The sequence below is a fragment of the Tupaia chinensis genome, unplaced genomic scaffold (assembly GCF_000334495.1).
Source record: "Tupaia chinensis unplaced genomic scaffold, TupChi_1.0 Scaffold138365_1, whole genome shotgun sequence".
NCBI classification, from domain to species: Eukaryota; Metazoa; Chordata; class Mammalia; order Scandentia; family Tupaiidae; genus Tupaia; species Tupaia belangeri.
Window position 1 is genome coordinate 1,565,339 of NW_006198262.1, and position 25,369 is coordinate 1,590,707.

Consider the following 25,369-nt stretch of genomic DNA (forward strand, 5'->3'; position numbering starts at 1 on the left):
GGGAGCCTCCAGCCACATCCAGGTGTGTCCAGAGCTTGCACTCGACAGCTAGCCTGATCACTCTGACAGTCCATTCTGTCCTCTTGCCCAGGCCCCGGGATGCTCAACAACCACAGCCACACTGTGCCCACTAATGGCGAGATGAACGGTGGCCATGGCTCCCAGCCCATGGTCTCGGGGTCCCACTGCACTCCACCACCCCCCTACCATGCTGACCCCAGCCTCGTCAGGTAATGTAATGTGAGCCACCGCTGGCCCCGGGCTTGTGCTGTCACCCTGTCCACTAACTTCGGTCCATTTGTGGCTCCTGCCCCAGTGAGCAGTCTCTGCGTGCTGCCCCTGTCCTGTTCTGTGTTTTAACAGCTCTGCTATCTAAGAACAGAGAAGGGTCATGTCCTTATCATTCAACAGACGCCTGGGGGGCAACAGTTCACTTAGAAGGGAGAAAGAGACAAAAAGCCAGGGGTCTTCGTTGACGCACCTGTGTTGGGCACAGGCAGAAGCCCTGGCTTTGCCTGACATGTCGGCCACCAGAGGGCAGTGGGTAGCGAGGAGCCGTCCTTTAGGGGCAGTTCCACTCCATCCAGGCCATTCCCAATAAGGCACTTGGACTTTAATGCCACTTCATTTCTCAAATTCTCTCTGCAGTTTTTTAACAGGATTGGGGTGTCCAAACTGCATCGAGTATTTCACCTCCCAAGGGTTACAGAACATTTACCACCTGCAGAACCTAACGATCGAGGTAAACGCCCCGGCCAGCCCCTCCCCACACTGGACGGGGCAGCTCCAAGTCCCCACCCACAGAGGCAGTGGTAGAGAGGGCCCTGCTGGGAAGGCAAAGAGCTTTCTCTTCTCCCTGGGCAGTGTTACCGGGGCTGGGAAATTTGGAGTCTTTACCACAGGCAAGCAGCCTGCACATCCTCAGCGTCTGCCTTGGATCTGGAGTCAACCCTCCAAAGCTGCAGGCCAGCTCAGGCATGAAGCAGGCTGGATGGGACACATACCCAGGCCTCCAGGGGCAGGGCCAGCTATTTGGACTTGAGGGTTTTTTTCTCATGCCTGGAAGCTAGGCTTCCTTTGATTTTAGGGAATGGGCTGTTTCCAAGACACAGAGAATTAAAGCAAGCAGAGCTGAGGCAGCCAGTCTAGTTCAGCACCATTTACAAAGGGACAAACTGAGGACCAGAGAAGCCAAGTGGCAGAGCCGCACAGCTCATTGTACACATGTGACAGCTGAGCATTCTGGGGCTGAAAGAATCCTGGGCATCATGATTACACAGCCATAGCTTGTCCTTGGATCCAGTGAGAATATCAACGGACTAGTCCCCAAACCCTAGGACTGCCTTGAGCAATAACACGCTGTTAACTCAGGCAGAGCAAATCTGAGAAGTCCAAGAGACAGAGCCATCAGACCTGTGACTCGGGTGGCTCCAGCTCTGTACCTCAGAGCCCTCTGCAGCCCCTGCCCTCCACCCAGCTAGCTTGGCCTGTCCCAGAGGTCCACCTACAGTTCCCCCCCGCCCCAAGCCAGGGTCACAGCTCTGATTTGTCAGGGATAGCCAGGGCCAGTTGCTCATGCTGGCTGTCTCTGAGGTCTAACAGTGCACTCAGGGTGACATGTCTGTGTGTCCACTAACTGCCACCCCCCCACCCTGTCCCTGTGTGACCCATGCTGAGCAAGCTCCAAGGTCTTCTGTTAACCTCGCCTCACCAGTGTGGTATGTGTGCTTGGTGTGATGCTGGGACAGCGATGGGAGCTCAGGGACCAATGGCGATCGGACACACCATCTGGAGGAGGAAGAGGGGCTGAGCCCTGAGATTGGGAGGCAGGTGGGGCCAAGGGCTCTGTTGGTCCTGACTATGGTCAGGACCCAGGTCCCCACATCTCTGTGGACCATCCCCCTCCACATCCACGTTTCAGTTCTGCTGCCATCTCTGGCTGGGGGCCCAGGAATGTGGCATGGCCAGACCTTCACATCCAGGGTGTGCCTGGCCCTGACCCTCTTCCTGGGCTCTCCCAGCTGCTCTGTCCCTCATGAGCTGTTGTCATGGTCTAGGACAGACGGTGGCCCTCTGAGACAGGATTTTTTGCTTTCCCTTCGTGACCTTGGTCCTTGGGCCTTGCTCACCATTGGCTCTGATGGGTGGGCCTGGTTGGGGGAATGGGAGGGCAGCCAGGTCACAGGCTGCAGGCGACTGTTGATGGGCAGTGGGCACTGATACTCTTGCAGGATCTCGGGGCCCTGAAGATCCCTGACCAGTACCGCATGACCATCTGGCGGGGCCTGCAGGATCTGAAGCAGGGCCATGACTACGGCCCCCAGCAACTGCTTCGTTCCAGCAGCAATGCTGCTACCATCTCCATTGGCAGCTCGGGGGAGCTGCAGCGGCAGCGGGTCATGGAGGCCGTGCACTTCCGCGTGCGCCACACCATCACCATCCCCAACCGTGGAGGTGGCCCAGGTGGTGGCACAGGCCCTGATGAGTGGGCAGACTTTGGCTTCGACTTGCCCGACTGCAAGGCTCGCAAACAGCCCATCAAGGAGGAGTTCACAGAGAGCGAGATCCACTGATGGGCCACCTCCTCCCAGGAGCCTGCAGTCCAGCACCTGGGGAGCCCCATCTTCTCTCTTCTTCCTTTTTGTTAAAAACTGCCCTTGGGAGGCAAGACTTTAGGGAAGGCACTACCTTCAAGGGGACATTGCTAGCCTTCACTGGCCCCAGGAAATGTCCAGTCACCAAAGCCACCCATGGACAGCCTGAACCATCCATAAGGAATTTTTGGAGCTGCCCTACTGGTGTGCTTGCCAGGGCCAGGCATGGGCTGGACACGTAGGCTGAGGCTAGCCCACGCTCTCAGCTCTGCCACTGTCCCCTATGTTTTAAACTGCAGACATGGGTGGGGACACCAACGTGGTCTCGGCCTTCTGTGCCTCATCTTCCTTAGAGACTCTACCATCTCCCAACTAAGATCCTTCCCAATTAAAGGATCGTGTTTGCTGACAAACTGCCAAAAAGTATTTTCCAATGTCTTTTGATTATGGGTAACAATGAGCAGCGAGGTGACTGTGACTAAAACACATTTACTTTCAGGTTAATGCCCCAAACTGTGTCTTCACCTACACTGGGGGCTAGGGACTCCCTCTGCTAGACTGGGGGATTGGTCAGCATCCCTGGCATAGTCTTTCCTGCCCAAAACTAACCTCAAAGTTTTGCTGGAATTGAGAGGACTGGACAAGGACACCATCCCTCCTGGGAAACTTCTGGCCTCGTCAACACCTCTGAGAACAGCACTCACACTTCTCTTTGGTGACCACTCTCAGCAGAGGGATGGCATGTCTCATAGACTGTGGGAAATTGTCGATATTTGATAAAACGATACCCTTTTCTCCATGGTGGATCAGCTTTTTTTGTTGTTGTTGCTTAAAGTTTCATTCTCAGCATTCCCTTCCCAATTCCCCTTGTGTGTTCCTAGCTTCCCCATGTGTTGTGTGCCAGCAGAGAACTGAGTGACGAACTAGATGGGGCCTGCCACTAGTCTCTAGATGGGGACAAACCTGGAGAGAGCCGCTGTGGAGGGAGTGGGTAAAACTGAGGGCAGCCAGTGTTTTGCAGGTGGGGTGGCTCTACTTAACCCTGTGGCTGCTTCTGCAAGGTAGGGGTGGGGGGCAGTGGCTTCATTTCTAGGTGTAGGCAGTAGTTGGCAGAAACATCTGCCTCTTAGGGCTCAGAGGCAGAGTCCTGTGCAGGTGCAGGGGGATCCTGGCCTTTATGATGCACCCCAGAGTTACCGGGAGAGGGGAGACAGCTTCTGCATGGGCCCACCAGATGGGGCTATTTCCATGTGCGAGCCACCTTCTGAGCCTGCATGTGTGGAGGAGCATCCATGATCCTAGAGCAGCACAGCTCCAGGGCAGGGATGGAGAGAGACCAAGCAGAGTACAGTCAAGCACACACCTTTGTTTGAGGTGGGTGGGATGGCAGGGATCTTGCCAGCACCTTAGCTGAGCAAGAGCCTTGGGGACAGACTGCCTGACCCTTTCCAATGTAGCTGCCCTCCAGCCCTCTGCCGGGGTCAGTGGAGCATTAGTTCCTTCAGGCCTGGTTCTCCTCTCACCAACATCACTAACAGAAGCAGTTAAGCAGCCAAGGCCAGAGGAAGGTGTAGACACGGCCTCCTGCCCATGTTACCTCAGCTCACCTTCACAGTGTGGGGTAAGTACACTCTTCGTGCTGTTTCAGATGAGGAAATTGAGGCCAGAAAGGTTAAGTCCCATGCTTTAGGCATCATACCCAGCTGGGCTGGAACCTGGGCATTTGTTCTTGAGGCCACAAGCTGGAACCTCCCAGTTCTACCCCCTTAAAAGCTGCAGGGGCCCATCACATACTCCTGGGGGTCCACGACCCTGGCTGAGGTGCACTTGAACTCAGGGTCTGTGGGTTTGTTCATCAGGCATATTCTCTGTTGACTAGTAGGGGCTGCTCCAAGGGCTCCCACCATGTGCTCCTGGAAGGGGTTAGTGGGGTAAGCGGGAGAGGCCCCAGGAGGGTGGCTGTCACTGGAACCCCAACCAGACATAGACGAAGAAGGTCCAAAAAATGCTGCAGAGCAATCTTCCAGAGGACCCCAGGCTACGTGCTCCTCAGACCCCACCCCAAACTGTCTGATAGCCCACACGATCTGCACTCCTCCCACAGAGGATGCTTGGAGAGGAGATGCTATGGAGAAAACTGTAGAAACTGCATGGTTAAGAGAAAATGCAAATTGCTAGGAACAATTCTTGTATGTTTGAAGCCCTTGTTCTGTAAAACTCAGAAACCAAGGATAAAACAAACCTTTCAGGTGTGAGGTTTTCCCAGCAGTGGTGTGGTGGTGCAGAAGCCTGTACCACTGTCCTATAGCCTAGGAGGTGAGATGGCCTGGAAGGTGTCTGCTGAATTAGGGTGGGGAGTGGAAGGAGTCCAGCGGGCAGGCCCCACTCAGACATCAGCCTGGGACAGTTCCAGGAAGAAAGAGCAACTCTGACCAGTCCCTCTCACATCCTTCCCTTAGGCTGGTTCAAGAAGGGCTTTGGCCTTATCCAAACACTGGCCACCAGGCCTGAGCTTCCGGAAGTGGTCACTGTGCTCTGGCCGGCGCTGTCACCACCTGGCACAGGAATCTGCACAGCACAGCCAGCTCCTTAGAACACACCCGCGTGTCAGACACACACACATCAGCTTCTCTGTCGCTGTTGGTTAAAGCACTTTAATGCTTTAAAAAAAATTTTTTTTAATACCATCCATGGTTTTAATGTAATATCATGCTTCTTCAAGCAGTATTAATGGATATATTCCAACCACATTATTAACATCTTTTTGTAATGTAATCATGGGAGAATGTGTTATTTTTTAAACTGTGTTTTGGTGGGAATTTTCGTTTTTGTAATATAATAAAGCACATGTTCCGATGACTGGCTCTATGACTAAACCATCCCCCATGGGCTCCAAACGATTAGGTTGCTCAGTGCTCAGACACAGCAGCAGATACAAACACGGCCTGGTCTGAGTGCTATTTGCATCATTGATGAATCCGATGGGTCCAGAGTACCTTCTGCCTGCACCTCAGAGGGCCTGTCGACAGAGCAGCCACCCTCACGGGTCTCAGTCTGGCCACTTCTGGCAGCACAGGCCCAAGACTGCTCATCTGTGAGGCCTAAGGTTCTCTGACTTTAGAAAGGTCACATAGGGTCTCCGGACATGTTAGACACCTTCACAGCCATCTGCAATGGAACATGTGCATGTTTCGCAGCAAAACTTAAGCAAAGGAGTTGGCAGACAGCCTCCTGTCAGCCCGTCTTTGCTGCCAAACGGGCTTCATTTCAGATCTCTTGGTTTGTAGGTTTCTCAATTTCAGAATTATGAACAAGGGGTTGGGAGCATATCATGGCCAAATGAAGGCTTTAGAAATCAGTTCAACCTTGAGAGAGGTCTGAATCTTTTTAGAAATTGGACTGGAACAAAGTTGAACAAGATAAAAAAGTCTGGATGAGCGATGGAGAGATACCAACGCTCCTCTGTGTACTGAGGTGGTGCTTCTTGCCGCTGACACGGTTACTCCAGGTTCCCCTCACTGGCCACCATGCACAGGGGAAGCACAGGTGAGCCACAAGGCTCCACCCTAGCCTGACCAATGCCTTTCTGGTTTGAGCCTATTAGCGCGCACCCTTCCCCACAGCCACCTGCCCTTTCCCGACTCTTCGCCAGACACCACCATGGAGGACTGAACAGGACATGTGCCCACACCATCACAGCGGCAGACTCTGATCACAGAGGTGTCAATACCTCAGGACTGGATGGGAAACAAGGCTGCGGGACATTTCATTGCAAAGGCACCACCCCGGGCTAGCTGAAGTGGCACAGGTGGCGGGTGTCACTCTAGAGCCACATAGGGGCCAGGTTTGGATCCCAGGTCAACTTGAATACACTGGGTGTGTCTCAATAGGCTTATAATCCTGACTAGTTGAGAGGCTTGGGGAGGATTGTGGCATGTAAACACTTTCTCTTTCAAGAAATAAGCAAAATATGGGCCGGCCATGGTAGTGTAGCAGTAATGTAAAGCTTCACGATGCTAAACCCACCTGGGAAGGTCCCGGGTTTGTGTTCCAAGGTCTCCCTGTGCCCACCGGGCACATGTGCACATATGCCTGTGATCCAGGCTGGTTAAGGCTAGGGGTGGGCTGCAACATGTACATCCTGTCGAAGGAACTGCTTGTCCCTCCCTCTTTCCTTGCCACCTCCCTTGAAAGACATAAATAAACTTAAAAAGAAAGAAAATTAAAAGAAGAAAGAAAGATAGATACTGTCTTAAATATCATACAAATGAGGACTTGGAAAATACCCTTGGGGTCAGCTCCATGGCACAGTGGTTAAGAGCTGTGCACTGGGAGTGGTCCCGTGTGGCCAATTGTGGTTTGAATCCTGGTGGCTTGAAAAACACACCAGGTACATGTGTGGGCATGCCCCAGATCCCAACAGAATGAGGAAAGAAAGGAGAAGAAAGGATTGCAGGATTTTTTAATTGATAATTAAAAATGTATGTCTACATATCAGTATATATCTATATATCTTTTGGTAATGAACACAGAAATGCTAATGTTTTTTAGCACAAGAGTCAGTATTAATACTTTTATTAAAAGACTTAGTTCCTTTAAAAAGAATAGAACATATATAGTTATTTTCAAATATATAAAAATATCTCCAACAGGTCTAACATGTAATTAAAAAAAAAAAAAAAAAAGGCTAGATTCAAAGCAGATCTGCCATTTGCAAGGCACTGCCCTTCACAGGAACGCTTCCACTATGTGACTGCTGGAAAGAGAAGAGAAGGCCTATTTCTGAAATCTTCTCTTTGTCCCTGTGGTGGAAAATATCAGTTCATCCTCCCACTGACAACAGAGAACATCTATATGCAGATAAGGAATAATAAAATAGGCCTTTAATGTCATGTACAGATTATTTCATATTTCTTAAGAATGGTGCTATATAATATTACTGTGCACAAAATCACAGATGCTTCAAGAAAATCATGTGGTTTTTAAATACTGCTGCTATTGCCACCCACAGGCTCAAGGAAACCTGCAGCCTGCTACATGCAATTGCTTAACCAGCCTCAGCTCCAATCACTACACGGAAAAGCTGAACTGGCAAGAGTGTGGGTCAGTTGAGATGATCCAATTCCTGACCTGCACTCTTCCTAAAAATACCCGACCAGCAGGACTCCAAAGAAGGACTCCCTTGGCAGGACTCCCTGCTAAGAGAATTCCAAAAAGAGAGCCAGTCCTTATTTACCAGGCCTGAGCTCAAAACAAAACTGAATAGCAATCCCTGGGTCTGAGGTCACATCCTGAAACATCTAGTTATGGGCCAACTGATGGCACAGTGGTGGTTGAGGAAGCTGGATCCCAAGACCCAGAGACTTGAAAAACATGCTGGGTGTGTATGTGCATGCCCACAACTCCTAGAGAAGGTAGGAACAGAGAAGGGACTGCAGCGTGACCATCCCCCAAGGAGCGTGCTATCTACTTTCCCTCTCTCCCAAGTGAGTGCAGGAGCCCTCTAGCAAATGAAAACAAATCTGGTTATACCAGTAATGAAGCATACACTGTTTCCAAATGCTTCCCCTTCTTCGTTTCCAGTAGCAATAACATCACCTCAAGGTCCCAGCTCTCTCTCTCTCTCAAGAGGCAGAGTGGAACAGCAATCCAGTGCCCATCAGAGTCTTAGTCTTGCACTATGGTGTGCTTCACTGTGCTTCCATCTTGACCACAGAGGCTTCCGCCACTCCACCTGGCAGGTCCACAGCTGACCGGTCCCGCCAGGACTGCTCTGCAGCAGCAGTTACCTGAAGGGCCCTGAGGAGCTGCTCCTTGGTGATTTCAGGAGGCTCTGCCCCTGGTCAGAGAGAGCAAATGTGCACAGATTAGGCTAAAACCAGCACACTGGGGCCATTGTGGCCAAAGACACTCTTCTCGTTGGGGGACATGAGGAAGACAAGCCTCTGGGTCAGAACCAAGGGGGCCACATTAGGCAGAAAAATGGGTCCTAAGGGAGGCCCACAGCACCTATTAGACCAGCCCAACCCCATCTAGGACTACTGGTCCCCCCTCCCTGATTCCAGCTACTTCGAAGGACTGACAGATGTAGGATCGTGTCTTCCACGATCCATGACACCTGCCAGCTCCCAGGAGTTTGGAAGGGGCTGTGACTTTGTAACTTCAGAGCTTAAGACAGTGTTCTTATAACACATCAGGCAGCATAGCATATTCTTGTAACCCCAAGGGGGCCCATTAGACTCGAAAACATGCATGATATGGTCAAACAACTGTCAATCTGAGTCTGAGCTCTGGGATGCAGTGTTCCACCAACAAACAGTATCCCTCCATACTGACGATAGCTTTTGTTGAGCTACTGTGCCCCAAGTTCCTCCTGAGAACATCACCCACCTTTAAGAGTTCTGACAAAGTGTCTAAAGAGTTCTCGGTATGCATCCCGGTAACGACTAGCCTGCGTCTGGGAGCAGAGGGACAGGGAAGTACCCTGCCCAGTGATGCCCAAGGGGTTCTGATTTTCCATCCGCAACATGCCTTGAGAACCATGCACCTGGGGAATCATGCGAGATAAAAATTAAATGTGCAAATGGTTAAAAATAGTAAGTAGCATGTTCTTACCTATGTAGTAGTGTTAACTTGTAATTAGAAGCAGAGTTTTGGAACCAGCAGTTAGCTGGTTATGTCGCTGGATTCCCATATAGTCGACCGCTGTTCAAGTCCCGAACCCAGTGGCTTAAACTCACGCCGGGCGCGTGTGCGTGCATGCTCAAGATCCCGAGAGGAGAGTGGAGGAGAAGGAATTGTGGCATGGCCATCCCCCCTGGGGGGTGATTTCTCGCTTTCTGTCTCTCTGTCTTTCTGGTGAGTGCATGTGCCCTACAGCAAAAACCTCTCCCAAAAAAAAAAAAAAAAAAAAAGTAGTGTTTTATGTGGTGAAGGGGTGGGAGGTGAGCATAGGACACCTATTACCCAGGATTTTTTTTTAGTTTTTCGCCATAGGGTATGTGCACTCACCAGAGAGACAAAGAGTGGGAAAGTGAAAAATCTCTCCCTGGGGGGATGGCCATGCCACAGTCCCTTCTCCTCTATCCTCCTGGGATTTCTGAGCACAAACGCACACACATGGCATGATTTTCAAGGGGTTAAGTCATGCGATTTGGACAGTGGTCAGCCATGTGTGAGTCCAACACCTTAACCACCATGCCACCTGCTGGTCCCATCCAGGATGCCACATTGTAGTGCGAGAACGAGTTTTACATGTAATAACCAAGGAATCACAGATTTCTCTGAAACAACAACTACCATCATGGAAAACCAACTTCACAAAAACAACTCCTTAAGGCATCAGGGTCAAAGAAAGAATCTTCATCAATAAAACATGGAAAACTTGACTTTCACTGTCAAAGTTTTAAATGATTTTTTTAAAAACTAAAGACAAATATTTAGGGCCAACAGATGTCATGGAGGTTAAGGCAGCTGGATCCCACACAGCTGACTACACAGTTTGAGTCCCAGACCCAGAGGTTTGGAAAACAGGCCAGCATGTGTGTCTGTGTGTGTGTGGGGGGGGGCAGGGGGGGTGCCCAAAATCCTTACAGGAGACTAGATATGGCTATTCCCCCTGAGTGGTGCTTTCCCATCCCCACCCCCGCCCCCTGCCCTCTCTCTGGCAAGTATATGTGCCTTATAAAAAAAATGTTTAAAAAAATGACAAATATTTATTGGGCACCTACTGTCTACAAGGCACCATTCTAGTAATGTTCCTGCTGTACAGACACTCTGAACAGTGTGGCCATTGTAACTTCTATCTAACCTTAAGAATGCAACTCAGAGGACCAGCAGTTAGTGTAATGGCTATATTGCTGGACTCCCATGTGGTCGACCGCGGTTCACATCCTGGACCCGGTGGCTTAAAACTCACGCCAGGCGCATGTGCCTGCATGCCCAAGATCCCAAGAAGAGAATGGAGGCGAGAAGATTGCGGTCTGGCCATCCCCTGGGGGGTCATTTCTCACTTTCTGTCTCTCTGTCTCTCTTTGTCTGTCTGGCAAGTGCACGTGCCCTATAGGAGGTGCGCCCGCCCAAGAAAAAAAAAAAAAAAAAAAAAAAAAAAAAAAAATCTCTCCCCCTCAAAGAATGCAACTCTGGGGTTCAGTGGGTGGTGTGGTGATCGGGAAGCTGGACTACCACATGGCTGTGTTTTGAGTTCCCAACATGGTAGTTTGAAAATCATGCTGGGCACATGTGCATGCATGCTCGAAATCCCAGGTAGAGAATGGAGGAGAAGGGATTGTGGCATGGCTATCCCCCCTGGAGAGTGATTTCTCACTTTCCCTCTCTCCAGTGAGCATGCATGCCCTATGGGGAAGAGGAAAGAATGGAAGTCAATGTTTTTGCTTTTGTTTGCTAGAGGACATGTGTGTTTGCCAAAGAAAGACAGAGACACACACATACACACACACAGAGAGAGAGATAGGAAAAAGCACCCCGCACCTACATGGGTAATGATCACACTACAATCTCTTCTCCTCCATCTCTCCTCCTCAGCTGGGATTTTGAGGATGTACGCACGCGTCCCTGGCATGTGTCTCAAGCACCCAGGTCCAGAGCTTAAACTACAAGGTCAGCCATGTGGGATATGACTGCCAACACCACACGAGCCCAACTATATTTTTCACAGTGAAAACAGGCAGGCAAAAAAGAGTTAGGGATTACCTCCAGTCTCTGATCACAGCTGTTTGTGCAATGCTGCCTGATGTCCAAGTTGACAATAGCCCCGCTAGGAAATTTCATGCTAATCACAACAGTATCTGCATCTTTTAAGGAGGCCATATCTAAGTAGAAGGACATTTTAGATAATATGAATGTTAATTTAAGCATGTTGTATACTTCTGATATTCCCAGAAAGCATGTAAGGTTTAAAAACACGGTATACAGATTTCACAGCAAACAGTAAAATGGAGATAAAAAAGATTATTGCTGGTGAATCAGTCAATGCAAAAGTGATTCTAAGGCACACCCAAGAGAGGCTACAGAGCTAGCCTAAGGTGAAGCCCTTGATGATGAACAATCCAAAAGCTTCATGCTGCCCGAGGCAAACCGGAAGTGCAGTAAAGATACCAATGCTTTCTACAACTAGGTTTTCCAGAAGCAATTTAAAAGCTGCCTGATGACAAATGTGGGCTAACGTTAGACAAATCTGCAACAGGAAGAGAGCTGTGCACCTGTGGCAGTGAGGACAGAGTTCTCACAGTTCTCCCCGCTGAGCCATCATTTGGGTAAGTAACTCTAACAAGACACTGTTCTTGAGACAAGCTATTTTCAAGCCTTTCTAAAGCACTGGCAGAGGCCTGCTTAATACAAACAGGCCAACCTGGGGCCCCTCTGGTGGAAGAGTTAAGGGGACCAGAACCAATTCCCAGCTACCCATGAACTCTCTGACCTGCTCCCTCCAAATGTGGCCCGAGAACCCCTGAATCTCAGCAGTGAGAAGGAATCTGGCGATGTCCTGATGGCAGTCTTCTTTGAAAGAAAAAGAAAACAAGGAGATGCTGGTCTTTCTCAGTCCTCTAGTTTACAAAGTAAAATAAAGTTTATTAAAGTATGTTAAATAATGTTTATCTAACCTAAGGTCTCCTTTCCTGAAGACATAGAAGGTTCAAGTTACCTAGGTTCCATTTATGGTCCTTAAATGGGGGGTGGGGGGGCTGCTGCTTTTCTGTGACTAGAACCATTTAGAACATGTAGACAGGTATAAAAGAGTAGCTAAATGCCACTTGTAAACCCTCCATGCAGACAAAAACAGTAACATTTTGGAATATTTATTTCTAACACTTTTCCTGTGTGCACACACTCACATACACATATATATGTACATCTACATAGCAAATATAGCTTTTATATCGCTGGGCTAATATATATGTGTGTGTGTGTATGTGTGTGAATGTATATATATATGTGTGTGTGTGTGTGTATTTTTTTAAGAATTATTTTATTTAACTTTATTTATCTATTTGAATTTAATCAGAGAGCCACAGAGTGAGAGAGAAATGGAAAGTGAGAAAGCCCCCCCTAAGGGGGATAGCCACACCACCATCCCATCTCCTCTCAGAATTCTGGGTGTGACCACACAAATGCCCAGCATGCTTTTCAGGTTGCTGAGCTCAGGACTTGAACTGTGCAGTCAGCCAGACTGGGGTCCAGCTGCCTTAACCACCAGGCCACGGGCTTGCTCTGGGCTAATATTCTTCATTCAGTTTTGTTCTCTACTTTTTCCCTTGCTTCATTCTACCTTAAGCTTATATAAGCTTATGTCATCAGAAACTTTCCATAAATCTGCATTTTAGTGACTTCAGAAGATCCCATTACACTGACACATACTTTGTGGGTGAGAGCCTCCAAACTGAGCATCTCACCTCACCTAGTGCTTCCAGATTTACTTCCCCAACCTGGCTGGGACTTCCTTCCAGACAAGGACAGCATCTTACCCAACTTTGCAACCCTGCAGGAGGGCCTGTCACATAATAGGTGCTAGAGAAACGTCTATTAAAACAGTGACTCTCTTGGGCCAGCCTTGCAGTCTAGTAGTTAAAGGAGCTGGGTCTCACACAGCCAAACCAGTTTGATTTCTATCTCTGGTAGCTTGAAAAACACATTGGGCACATGTGCATGCATGCCCCAAATCCCAATAGGATAGAGAAATGCAGAAGGGATGGCAGTGTGACCATGCCCCACTGGGAGGTGCTTTCTCTCCAGCCCCCTTCTCTGTCTCTCCCTCTCTCTCTGGCAAGCGTTCATGACTTCTGGCAATTAAAAAAAAAAAAAGTGACTCCAGGGCCAACAGGTGGCATGGAGGTTAGGGCAGCTAGATCCCACATGGCCAACTGGGTCATTTGAGTCCCAGACCCAGCAGCTGGAAAAACATGTTGAACATGTGTGTTTGCATGCCCAAAATTCCCAGAGGATGGAGGAGAAGGGAATGAAGTGTAGCCATCCCTCCCTAGAGGGTAAGTTCTTACTTTTCCTCTCTCTCTCTGTGTCTCTCTCTCTCTCTCAGGCAAGTACATGAACTCTATAGCAAAAAAGAAAGAAAGAAAGAAAGAAATGACTTTCAATGTTCACCACATGGCAAACACTTCTTGTAAGATGCCTTTTAGCTGCTGGGAAATACCTGAAGAACCCAGGATCTGGACCATTCATAAGTTTTCTCCCACATGTCCCAGGTTGCTTTGTCTATTCCTCATAGCTGGGCAAGGGGAAGATCCCTAAACAGAACTAGGTGTTCACAAAGCCTTGGGAGTCCCAGGAAGGCCTTGAAGAACACCACACTCTTACCTGGGCAGAAGGCGTGTCCCAGAGAAAACACAGTGTCTGGAGTGGATCCCCCCAGCAATAGGCCCACTACATCCACGTCGTGCACAGCAGCATTGTAGAAAATCCCACCTGGACACAAAGGGGAGCAAGCTGCAGCTTCTGGTCTCAAGGGAAGCTACTGGATAAAAGTACCAGTGGTTTCTCTGGCCACAGGGAGCCAAGTGACAGCCACACCCTGACTCAGATGCCAGGATGTGCTGCATTCCCACTACACTGATGTCTTACCTGCCTGCTTCAGGAAACCCACAGAGGCTGCTGGGTACAGGCTGCTGACGGCAGAGACCTGGCGGATCCTCCCCAGTGCAAGGCCATCACACACCTGCTTGTGTAAGAACTGGAAAGCCGGGTCGAAGCGCCTAGAAAAGAAGACAGGAAACAAGGTTCCCACAGCCCATTCTCTAAGAAACTTCATCTCAACCAGCTGAGGTCCTGAAGCCAAATTTGACGCCAGGGTCTTCTGGACTACAACTTAAAAGCCCCTGTGAAAGAACATAAATATCACTGATGCTCACACACAAACCTTCTGCTGGGCATGAGTGAAGGAGCAGGTGTATGCTAGACACTTCACTTATCTTGACCCTCCGTATGTTTACACCACACAATTTCTGTGAGGAAATACCTTTCTGACCTGTCCCCTCCTCCAAATATGACCTCCATGCAGACGAAGGCCATGGTGTTTGATTCACCAGGAGATGCCAATGCCTAAGATGGCTCCCGACAACTAGGGCACTGCAGGTGCCTCACTGCCTTCGAGGCAGAGCCGAATGGAGCTGAGCAGTATGTCTTCTGTTACTCGGTTGACTCTGTCCAATAACCAACAACGTGAACCATGTTACCCCCAGTTTGCAGATGATAAAATGGCTCAGGGAGTTATTCAACACGCCCAGATCACCAAGCTGGCCATTGGCAAAGACACAACAGAGCACCTTGTTAGACCGACTGCATCTCCTGTACATGCCCTACTGCACCAGGTCTCTTTAGAGCAAAAGGATCATAACAGAAGAAGCCAATCATTATACCTGTTACACAACCCCAGAAACACAAATCTCATTGAAAGACTGAAAGTCAGGGTTTTTTTAAAATGTACTCTGAAAAAAAATCACAAGGAAAACTGTTCTTACTTGTAAAATCCACAGACTAAAGGCTTTCCACATCTGTGGGCCTCATCAAAGCAGGACTCAGCAATCTGCCTGTCCAAACTGGGAAGTCTCTCGCAGAATACCCCTTTCCCTGAAAATTATAAGGAGACCAAGAGATCATGGCATAGAGAGCAGAATGTTACAGATCCACAGCCCCAACTTTGTGTTTCTCTATGCCCACAGACTGGCTGTAAGCCCAGAGCCTTGTTACAGGTGATAAAGTCTGGAAAACTCCTTCCCCGCACAAGGCAGGGAAAATGAATCCATTTCAAAGTTTATAAATACAGATGTAATTTCTATGTATTTCATTTTTGAAGTCACCAGATCCAGGACTTGAATCACAGTGGGCCATGTGGAAGTCCAGCACCTCAACCACTATGCCACCTGCTGCCACCCCCCCACCCCCACACACACATACACTGTTTTTAAATGTGATGTGCTCTTATGATTGCAAGGTTGATGGAGGGCTCTTGAGTCCCCATTACTCTTTCCTATTTGAATTGCTGCAGATGCTTCACTGCCTTTGAGGCAGAGCTGAATGGAGGTGGGCAACGTGTCCTAGGTTACCCAGCTTACAGGAGGCTGAGCCAGGACTGGACCCTAGCAGAGTGGTTCTAGTCTATGTGACCCCGTACACCTGACCAAAATGTGTGTCTTGTTTTCTTTTTTTAGATCACCAAAACACAAATGTGAAATTATGATGTGGATGTTGAGAACTCACAGATCTTAAAGAATACCATCAGAAAGCTGTCAACATCCATTTGAGAAACTCTGTCCTGTTTTGTATCTAGACCTCTTTGCCTCTCATCTGCCAAGAGATAGGTCACCAGGCTTGGTAACATTTCTACAAGTAACCGATTCGTTTCCATACTTAGCTGCACAGAACTATCTGGGGCCTTGAGGAAGGCTCCCCTGAGCCATTACCAGCAAGTAACTGTGAGCACATGGTTCCGACCCAGGTTATGAAGCCTGAGCCAAGCCCCTTCTGTAGAATACTGGAATCTCTGCCCAAGATAAAAAGTTGCAGGACCTGGCACCAGGAGTTAGCATAATGGCTATGTTGCTGGACTCCCACGTAGTCGATCACGGTTCGAGTCCTGGACCCGGTGGCTTAAACTCACGCCAGGCACATGTGCGTGTGTGCCCAAGATCCCTAGAGGAGAATGGAGGAGAAGGGATTGCAGCGTGGCCATCCCCCCTGGGGGGTGATTTCTCGCTTTCTGTCTTTCCGGCGAGCGCATGCGTCCTATAGCAAAAAAAGAAAGAAAAAAAAAGTTGCAGGACCTAATCTTTCACCTCAAGAAACTGGATCAAGGTTGGCAAACTACTGCAAGGTCCATTTTTGTGTATCCTGGGGAGCTAATGGTTTTTACAATTTTAAGAAGTAGTACCTCTTCTATACAAGCATTTCCAGAAAACTAAAGAGGTAACATGTCTTAACTCAGTTTAAGAGGCAACTATTGCTCCAAAACCAGGTAAAAACATTACCAAAAAAAAAAAAAAAAAAAAAAAAAAAAACCAACAACAACAACAAAAAAAAACTTACAGACCAATATCCTTTATGAACATAGATACAGAAGTTCTTAATAAAAACTTGATAAATCAAATCCAACAATATATAAAAAGGATAACAGTATATTCAAGTGGGTTTATCCCAGGTACGTTGAAAGGCAGGTTAAAAACTAGATCAATCATCTATCATCTTCACAGATGCTGAAAATGCATTTGACAAAAATCAACACCCACTGACGATAAATAATTTCTGCATGTTAGGAACAGAAAGTGAATTTCTCAAACTAATAGAACAAATTAGGAACAGAAAGTGAGTTTCTCAAACTAATAGAACATACATCATACTTATAATGAAAGACTTCTGCCCTATGTTTGTGAACAAGATGAAGCTCTTATAATGCTAGTTCAACATAATGTGACAGGTCCTAGCCAGTGCACTAACACAAGAAGAAAGGCAAATTGGAAGGAAAGAACACCCCACTGCAGTGGCACTCAGGTAACACCACTGGTTGGGAAGCTGGAGGCTGTATGAGAGGCCCAGATCTGGTTCCTGGGATGACCTGAATGTGCCAGGCACAGTTTGTATGTGCCTATGATCCTGGCTAATTGGGAGGCTAGGGTAGAAAGATTGCTGCATGAGGAGGCCTATCAAAAATACTATTGTCAGAGTGGCCAGCAGGTGGCATGGTGGTTAAGGGCACTGGACTCTCACATGGCCGACCATGGTTCAAGTCCCAGACCTGGTGGCTTGCTTTCTCACTTTTCCTCTCTCTCTTTCTCTCTTTCTGTCCCTGTCTGGTCAAATTAAAAATAACTAACTAAATAAATAAAGTTAAATAAAATAATTCTCAAAAAAATACTCTTGACAGAAATAAGTAACTCTGCAGAAATAATAAGCAATAATTGTGGCTTATTACTAAGCATGAGCTTGAGTAAATAGGCCCAAAGAAAGAAAAATATGTTTCTCAGGATGCTCCTTTTATTTGGTTTTGAGAGACAGAGACAAAAAGTTTGCAATTTAGTGTAAAGAGTTTTTTTATTGGTCTGGCCCCAAAATGTGAGACATCTGTTAATGAAGGCTTGTAGGTTATAGCTGGGTTTACAAATTGTTAGGTTGGTGATTGGAAAGGAAGGTCTTTGTTCCAGGAAGAAATCAGCAAAAGACTGTGTTTTATTTTAACAGAGATAAGAAAGCTTTACTTTAATAGAAGTAAGAAGGTTTACTATGTATCATAAAGATACTATGCCAGGGACAGGATGTAAGAAGGGTCCTATCAGCAATGAATCACAGCTGTCTATTAATGTTGTAGGTGTGACTTCCCCAGAGTCCTTTGGAAAGAATTTTGGAATAGGAAAAAATTCACACTTTTGTTCTCAATACCTATCTTTTGTCTTTCTCACTTTCTCTTTCTCCCACCCCTCTCTCTCTCATAAAGGAAAGAGAGAAAGAGAGAGAGAGAGAGAGAGAGAGAGAGGAAGGAAGGAAGGAAAGAAGGAAGGAAGGAAGGAAGGAAGGAAGGAAGGAAGGAAGGAAGGAAGGAAGGAAGGAAGGAAGGAAGGAAGGAAGGAAGGAAGGAAGGAAGGAAGGAAGGAAGGAAGGAAGGAAGGAAGGAAGGAAGGAAGGAAGGAAGGAAGGAAGGAAGGAAGGAAGGAAGGAAGGAAGGAAGGAAGGAAGGAAGGAAGGAAAGAAAGAAAGAAAGAAGAAAGAAAGAAAGAAAGAAAGAAAAAAGAAAGAAAGAAGAAGGAAGGAAGAGGGGGAGAGAGAAGGGAATAGGAAAGAGAAGGAGAGGGTAACAGAGAGAGAGTGTGAGAGAGAGAAAAGAGATTTCCTCCAGAACCCAGGTAAAATCTTAGCAGAATATTTGTTGTAGAAACCAACAAGGTGATTCTAAATATATATGAAAAAAAAAAGGATCTAGAGCAGCCAAAAATCAATTTAAAAAAGAACAAGTCAGAGTCCCCCCCCACCTCCCCCACACACACATACACACAAAAACACACACTTCAATTTTCTAGATAGAAACCAATTTAGTGTTGGTGAAAAAGCAGGCAACTGACTAAAGACAGAGGAGACTGACTTCTGACAGAATGTGAAGGCAACTCCATGGAGAAATGAGTACTTCAATGGCACCCCAGGATCCTGCCACAGTTGCACTGTCCTACCCCAGGATATGGCTCACAACTCCTGCCCCCTGCTCTTTGAGCCAGGCCGAGAGGCACTCTCAGTCGTCCTGGGGGTTGCTCCCTGTAGGAAGTCTCATTCGTTTCCACTGCTCACACTAACACCCAACTGATACAAAGGTCAAACATGGTTAGGGTGTGGGCCATGTTCATAGCATCATTATTCACAAGAGCCAAAAGGGTCTATCAATGGATGAATGTATAAACAAAATTCAGTCTATACATACCATGGAAATAAGGAAACTCTGACACCTGCTATTATACACACACATCTGGAGGACATTATGTCAGTGAACTAAGTCAGCCACAAAAGGATAACTGCGGTGGACGGAAAATAGCCAACTCTGTAAAAATAATAATTAGTGTGGTTTATTTCTAAGCAGAATATGAGTGACCTAGGCCAGAGAGGAGGCAAAACATACCTTTCTCTTGGGGTGATCAGGTATAGGGGTTCCATCTATTTGATTTTCAGAGTGAGAGACAAAGTTTGGAATCTGGTGAAAAATATCTCCAAAAAGGCAGAACATGTAGAAGAGGGGTCTTGTAGGTTATAGGTGGGTTTCACAGTTTCTAAGGTGGTGACTGGAAAAGGAAGGTTGCTGAGATCAGAATGGAATGTGCTTTAATAGCGATAAGAAGGCTCAATATACATCACAAAAATACTCCAATACTGTGCCAGGGGCAGAAAGTAGGAAGAATCCTGTTACTCGTGGGTCAAAATGGCCTGTTAATGTTTGTGGGCCCGACTCCCTCTAGGCCCTCTGGAAAGGATTTTGGAAAAAATAGGAAAAAGCAGTCAGACTTCTGTCCACACTACTATGAGTCTACTCACATTTCATCTCTAGAGTTGTCAAATTCATAAAGACAGGAAGTTGAATGGTGGTTGCCAGGGGCTAGGACAAGGAGTAAGGGAGGGTTACTTCGAGGGTAGAGTTTAGCTTGGAAGATGAATGGCTGCACAACACAGTGAATGTACTTAATGTGACTGTACTAATTATTATGTATTCAATTTATTAATGTATTTAACACAAGCACACTTAATTGAATGGAATGGTACACTTAAAAATGGTTAAAATGGGGGACTAGCAGGTGGTGTGGTGGTTAAGGTGCTGGACACTCCCACATGGCTGACTAGGGTTCAAGTCCTGAATCTGGTGGCTTGCTTTCTCACTTCCTCTCTCTTTCACTCTCGCCCTCTGTCTCTCTCTGGTCAAGCTAAAAAAATAAATGAATGAATGAATGAATGAATGAATAAAATAAAATAAAATAAATAATTATTTTTAAAAAATGGTTAAAATGGTAAATTTTATGTGAACTTTACCATAATTAAAATATTAACACAAAATGATCAGGAGATGCCAGATTCCACTAACATATAAAGTTAATGAGGCTGTGTAATTATCTTGTCCATTTAATTATCTTGTTTTTTTTTTTTCCCCCTCCAGATTACTGAAGAATAAGACCTATTTTCACCAAATTAACACCAGTTACCATTCCGAGGAACCAGCACTGCAGCACACTGAGTTCAGTTGTAGTGGCGTGCACTGCTGACTGCTCCACAGGCTGGGATTCAGTTCCCAGTCCAACCTGCAGGTCAGGTGCCGTGATATGCACTTGAAGTCCCAGCTGGCAGGACATGGCTAGAGCCTGTCTTCAAAAAAAAAGTTTAAAACTTTGGAAAGTGCTCACTAGGTCTATTGAAACCCTCCCAGATTTTCAAGTGGTATTTCATTTTCATGTAAACCCACCTGACACCAGCCTCCACCCTACCCAGAGTAGACACACAGTAACCATGCTGGCAAATGGTATAAGCCCCAGCCTTTACCTGCTCTGAGAGCGTCTATCACTATTTCTGAAGCTGCCTCTGGTGGGGAACAGACAACAACTCCAGAGACCCTGTGGGAATAAAAGGGAGTGTTTCAATATGTGAGCTAGAATGTTCCAGAATCCAAACTATTAAACACCACTCTACACCAGCTCAGTCACATGAGAATAACTGAAGGAAAAAGGGCTCACCAAAGTGAAATATAAAAGCACTAAGAGTAAGCACTAAGCACAACTTGCTGCTGAATTTACAGTTTATAGGGCATACAGATTCCAATCAAGTCTTGGAATGTCACAAACCCCTGTGAATCGAATACTAAACACTAAGATTCTCAGAAAGATAGTCTGTCCTCACTTAACAACTCTCCTCCACCCACAGTGGTCAGCCTTGGGTGCTGACTGTGAGGGGTTAGGAGCCTCTGGGAGATTCTGGGGATCAGGGACTGGCCCCACAGGGCTGCTCAGTTTGCAAGAACCCGGTGACGTGGGCACTTCCCTGCATGTGCATTTTGTACACACAATGTTATATTGGATTTGTACACTCCACCTATGAGAGACTTCAATCAGAAGCACGAACTTTCCTAAACCTAGAATGGAGAGCATGCTCAGTGTGGGAGTCCAAACTGGTGAGAAGAAAAAAAAAGGGGGGAGGGCTGAAGAAGATAATGGCTTATATAATGGAAAACCAAAGCCTACCAACTTTCCAAAAACATCAGACTTTTGACATTCATAAATATGCATCAGGGTAACAGTGAGGCTTTATTATCATATAGCACCATTCACCTAGATATTTTCAGAACACTATCTGTGACTTGAGATTAAATTCTCACCTTGGGGGCCAGCAGGTGGTGTGGTGGTTAAAGCACTGGACTCCCACATGGCCAAGTGCAGTTCAAGTCCCAGACCTGGTGGCTTACTTTATCACTTTCCCTTTCTGTCTGTCTCTCTTTGGTCAAATTAAAATAAATAATAATAACAAATAAAACGAAATAAATATTTTTAAAAATAAACTTTCTCCTTTATCTTTATTAAGAGTGTATTGGGGCCAGCAGGTGGCATGGTAGTTAAGGGTGCTGGACTCCCACATGGCTGACGGTGGTTCAAATCCTGGATCTAGCGACTTGCTTTCTTGCTTTCACTCTCTTACTCACTTTGTCCCTCTCTGGTCAAATTGAAATCAATAAATTAATTAATTTAATTAACATTTTTTAAAAAGTATATTTAGGGCCAGCTGGTGGTGTGGCAGTTAAAGTAGCTGGATTCCACCTGGTCCACAGTGCAGTCTGAGTCTGGGACCTGGCAACTTGATAAACACTCCAGGCACATATGCGTGCATTGTCCAAAATCCCCAAAGAAGAATGGAAGAAGAAAAGAAAAGAAAAGAAAAAGGATTGTGTTATGGCCAGCCCCTGGAGGGGGCAGATTTTTTACTTTCCTTCTCTCCCCTTCCCACTCTCTGGTGAGCACATGAGCCCTATAGCAAAACTTAAAAAGAAAAGAAAAGCAGCTCAAAACTTAGGAGATTTTGGGCTCATGTGCGTGCATGCCCAAGATCCCAAGAGGAGAATGGAGGAGAAGGTGATTTCTTGCTTTCTGTCTGTCTCTCTCTGTCTTTCTGGCGAGTGCATGCACCCTACAGCAAAAACCTCTCCAAATTAATAAATAAATAAAATAATACAGAAAAACATTTTTTTAAATCTTAGGAGCTTTGGCAGAAGGATAGAAGCTATGAATGCCAGAGCAAATCTGGCAGGTCCAAGGTGGGTCTGGTTGTCTCTGTCAATAGCATAGGGCAGCTCTGCAACAGGAAACAGCAGGAAGTGCTCAGCTCAGCTCTTGATGTCAGGGCTGCACCTGACCCCATGGCCAGCAGTGGCTGGGCAGGCCATCTAAGTCTTCCGTGTGGCCACACGGTCCTGGCAGGACTAGAAAGCTGCCCTCGGTGTTGTGCTCAGCTGCTGCAACAACACACCCTAACTGCGTGGACTGTCGCGTGTGGCTGTGCAAGTTTAAGAAGGAAGTCAGCACCAACTTCCCAAATCCGGCCACAACGACACCCTGCTCCCAACCCCTCGCTGCCCTCCTTGCTTTCTCCTGCTTGGCCCCCTCCGGCATGGCCTCCCATAGCAGTGAAAGATCTGTAGGGGCAGTGTTTTCCCACTCAAGTCAGGTCAGCCAGCCTCTGCTCAAGTCCCTGGCAGTTTTCCCACTAGCTGTACAGAACTCAAAGCCTGTGAGCGAGCGCCACCCCTCTAGGCTCTTTGTGCCAGCACCTCATTATCCAGCCTTCCCCCAAGGTCATGCATCATTCAGGCCAGCACAGTCATGCTGCTACTCCCTGAATAAGCCAGACACGCTCCTTGTCAGAGCGGGAGAGGTACTCGGCATCCTCTGTCCAGGGTGCTGCACCCCAGATACCTGCAGGGCCAGCTCGCTCACCCATTCAGGTCTCTGCTCCAACATCCCCTTCCTCAGAGGCTCCTCCAGTCATATCACCTAAAATCCTGACCCAGCTTGGTTTCTCTTCATGAGCCTTATTGCTACTCATGCTGCACTAGGAGCTATAGGTCTGTCACTCCACCAAATTCAGCAGCACAAGAATGGGGGCTTTGCTGCATCCGGCCCATGTCTCCAGCCCCTAGAACCATGTCCGGCATGCTGGCATTCAATAAACCTTTGTAGGCGACTGAAACCATACCGCTGGTCGTTGAGGACCACGTCTGCGTCCTGTTCTTGAACCACTCTTGTGCTGACCAAATATTCGGCTCTGAAGGCACGCTCCACGTCACACAGCTGATTCTCAACAATGTACAGCAAGCAGCAGCTGTTCTCATCCATTAAACTCTGAAACAGTGCTGTGCTGCCATATGCTACCCCAAAGATGGCCAGACCAAGACGGCCGGGTGCCCCGGCTCCAACATCACTGAACCACTTCATGCCACCTCCAGACAACACACTGCGAGAGGCATCTGAAACAAGTCTTTGGTTGGTCTGCTTTGAGGGCACTGACAGCCTCTTCATTTGGAGAGCAGGAAACTCTGAACGGTGGCTGGAGGAAGCAGACGCCATTTGGTTCTCCCGGGCAGACACACCACTCGTGGTAGAGGTGATAGCACTGGTGGGGACAGGGAATAGGGATGTGTGGCCCACAGGAGAAGGGGGAACCAGGCTGGTGCTGCAGGGACTGGCTGCCAGTGGAGTCTGAGGGTGACTCAGGTGTGCAGGAAGGCCCACTGCAGCAAGGTCCGAGGATGCTGAACTGGACAGAACAGAAATCCATTTTAACAAAATGTAGCAAGATCCACAGTACCTAGCACACAAATCATCCTGGACGATTAACAGTGGGGAATTACTCAGTCCAGTACATCCCTGGCCCATGATAGGAAGTGTTCAGATGATTTGGTACAACTTAACTAAATGGGCAATGAACAGGAACAAAGTGCACAATTCTAAGACTTCTCAGGATTTACTCTCTAAATTGACAAGCCACTAGCAGACTACCTAATCCCTAATCCCTACCCAGTTTGACTTCTCTTCATAAACTCTATTACTGTATTAGCATTAATATGCTGCATTGGGATCTACATGTCTGTCTACTACCTAAAGGATAATCAGGTGGTATGTCCAGGTAATGAGAATCATTAGCAGGGCAGAGAAGCCTAATAAGGACACATTCCTACCTGCTCAGATCTCTTGAAATTCTGGTGTAGACCTCAGGGTCTCACACTTACCTGATAATGGGCATCCCAAGGCCGTGCTGCCTGATAAGCCTGCGGTTTCTGTAGTGCCTGCCTGAGGAGAGATGCTCCAGGATGCGGTCCCTCCTCACCTGCATGGGGAGCTCGCAAGCCCTGCAGTAGAGCGTCTCCACTACCGAGGTGTCCCCAGAGTCACTGTGCTCGATCAGGTGCTGCTTCACCACCAAGTCTGAGAACTCCGCTGCATAATCATGTAAAGTCTTCTTTTTCCGGCCCATTGCAGAAGTCACCAAGGCACTGGGATGGAAACGGAGGCGGCAGGAGACTTGCTGTCACCGCTCCTGAAGCAGAGGCATTAGTGTCAGAGCCTCACCACGTCTGGGAGGAGACTTCTAGTGGTCTCCCATGTCGGACGGGACCCCAACTTGAGCGCCGCCACCGGCCTCGGGGCCTCAGTTTAAAACCTTGACGATTCCCCCACAACCCGCTAACGACCCGGATTCGGAAGCGCGGGAGCAAGAGCACCCACGGAAGCAAGACGCAGGGCGGGGTCTTGAGCGTGGGGCGGAGCCTGAGTGGTGGCCGAGCCGTGGAAATGAGGCGGAGGCGGGGCTCCGGCGGTGGGGCGGGGCCTTGGACACAGGGCGGAGTCTTGGGCGTGGGCCAGGCCTGAGGGGCGGGGCTCTGGTGGCCGACGGGGCCGGGGCGGGGCGCGGAGCGGAGATCTGGCCAGTTCCAGAGGGCGCTGTCACCCTGAATTTCGGGCTGTTTCTCTGGCCAGGTTATCTCTGGGCCTAGTATCTCCCCACAGGATTTCCCTGATCGACAAGAGGCCTTTGTGCTCTTAATTTGGCTTTGCAAAAATTAAATTTTCAATTAAAATTTCTTTTTAAATAATCAAAAACCATATGCTTTTTAGTATTGGACTTTCTACTTGGATTTTATTAATGAAGGCCCTGAAACTCCACGTTGCTGTTCCGTGAGTAAAGGAGCACACGCGACATCTGCGGCAGGGGGGGGGTTCAGGCACGGGGGGCCAAGCTTACGGGGG

At 47.8% G+C, this 25,369-nt stretch overlaps 2 protein-coding genes across 4 annotated transcripts in view; one reads left to right on the forward strand and one right to left on the reverse strand.

Annotated features, from left to right (window-relative positions):
* The window catches only part of TP73 (tumor protein p73), a 65,281-nt gene extending 61,759 nt beyond the window's left edge, over window positions 1–3,522 (forward strand). The window contains exons 13-15 of the mRNA XM_006161187.1: window positions 92–230; window positions 649–742; window positions 2,232–3,522. Coding sequence (XP_006161249.1) covers window positions 92–230; window positions 649–742; window positions 2,232–2,573 — 575 coding nt within the window. The 3' untranslated portion in view covers window positions 2,574–3,522. The remainder of the gene's footprint in view (window positions 1–91; window positions 231–648; window positions 743–2,231) is intronic.
* Window positions 3,523–7,052: 3,530 nt separating this feature from the next.
* On the reverse strand, window positions 7,053–24,815 carry LOC102492924 (inositol 2-dehydrogenase). Of its 3 annotated transcripts, XM_006161188.3 has the most exons (9): window positions 24,352–24,815; window positions 23,319–23,879; window positions 20,622–20,692; window positions 15,086–15,194; window positions 14,190–14,320; window positions 13,926–14,033; window positions 11,307–11,425; window positions 8,985–9,141; window positions 7,053–8,433 (listed from the first exon to the last, which is right to left on the reverse strand). In XM_006161188.3, the coding sequence occupies exons 1-9, from the start codon at window positions 24,594–24,596 to the stop codon at window positions 8,285–8,287; spliced, it is 1,650 nt and encodes a 549-aa protein (XP_006161250.1). In that variant the 5' UTR covers window positions 24,597–24,815; the 3' UTR covers window positions 7,053–8,284. The 3 variants fall into 3 exon arrangements, 2 of the variants coding, with proteins under 2 accessions (XP_006161250.1, XP_006161251.1); XM_006161189.3 differs by lacking the exon at window positions 23,319–23,879; XR_336386.3 differs by lacking the exon at window positions 11,307–11,425 and having other exon boundaries at window positions 8,313–8,433.
* Window positions 24,816–25,369: the final 554 nt, after the last annotated feature.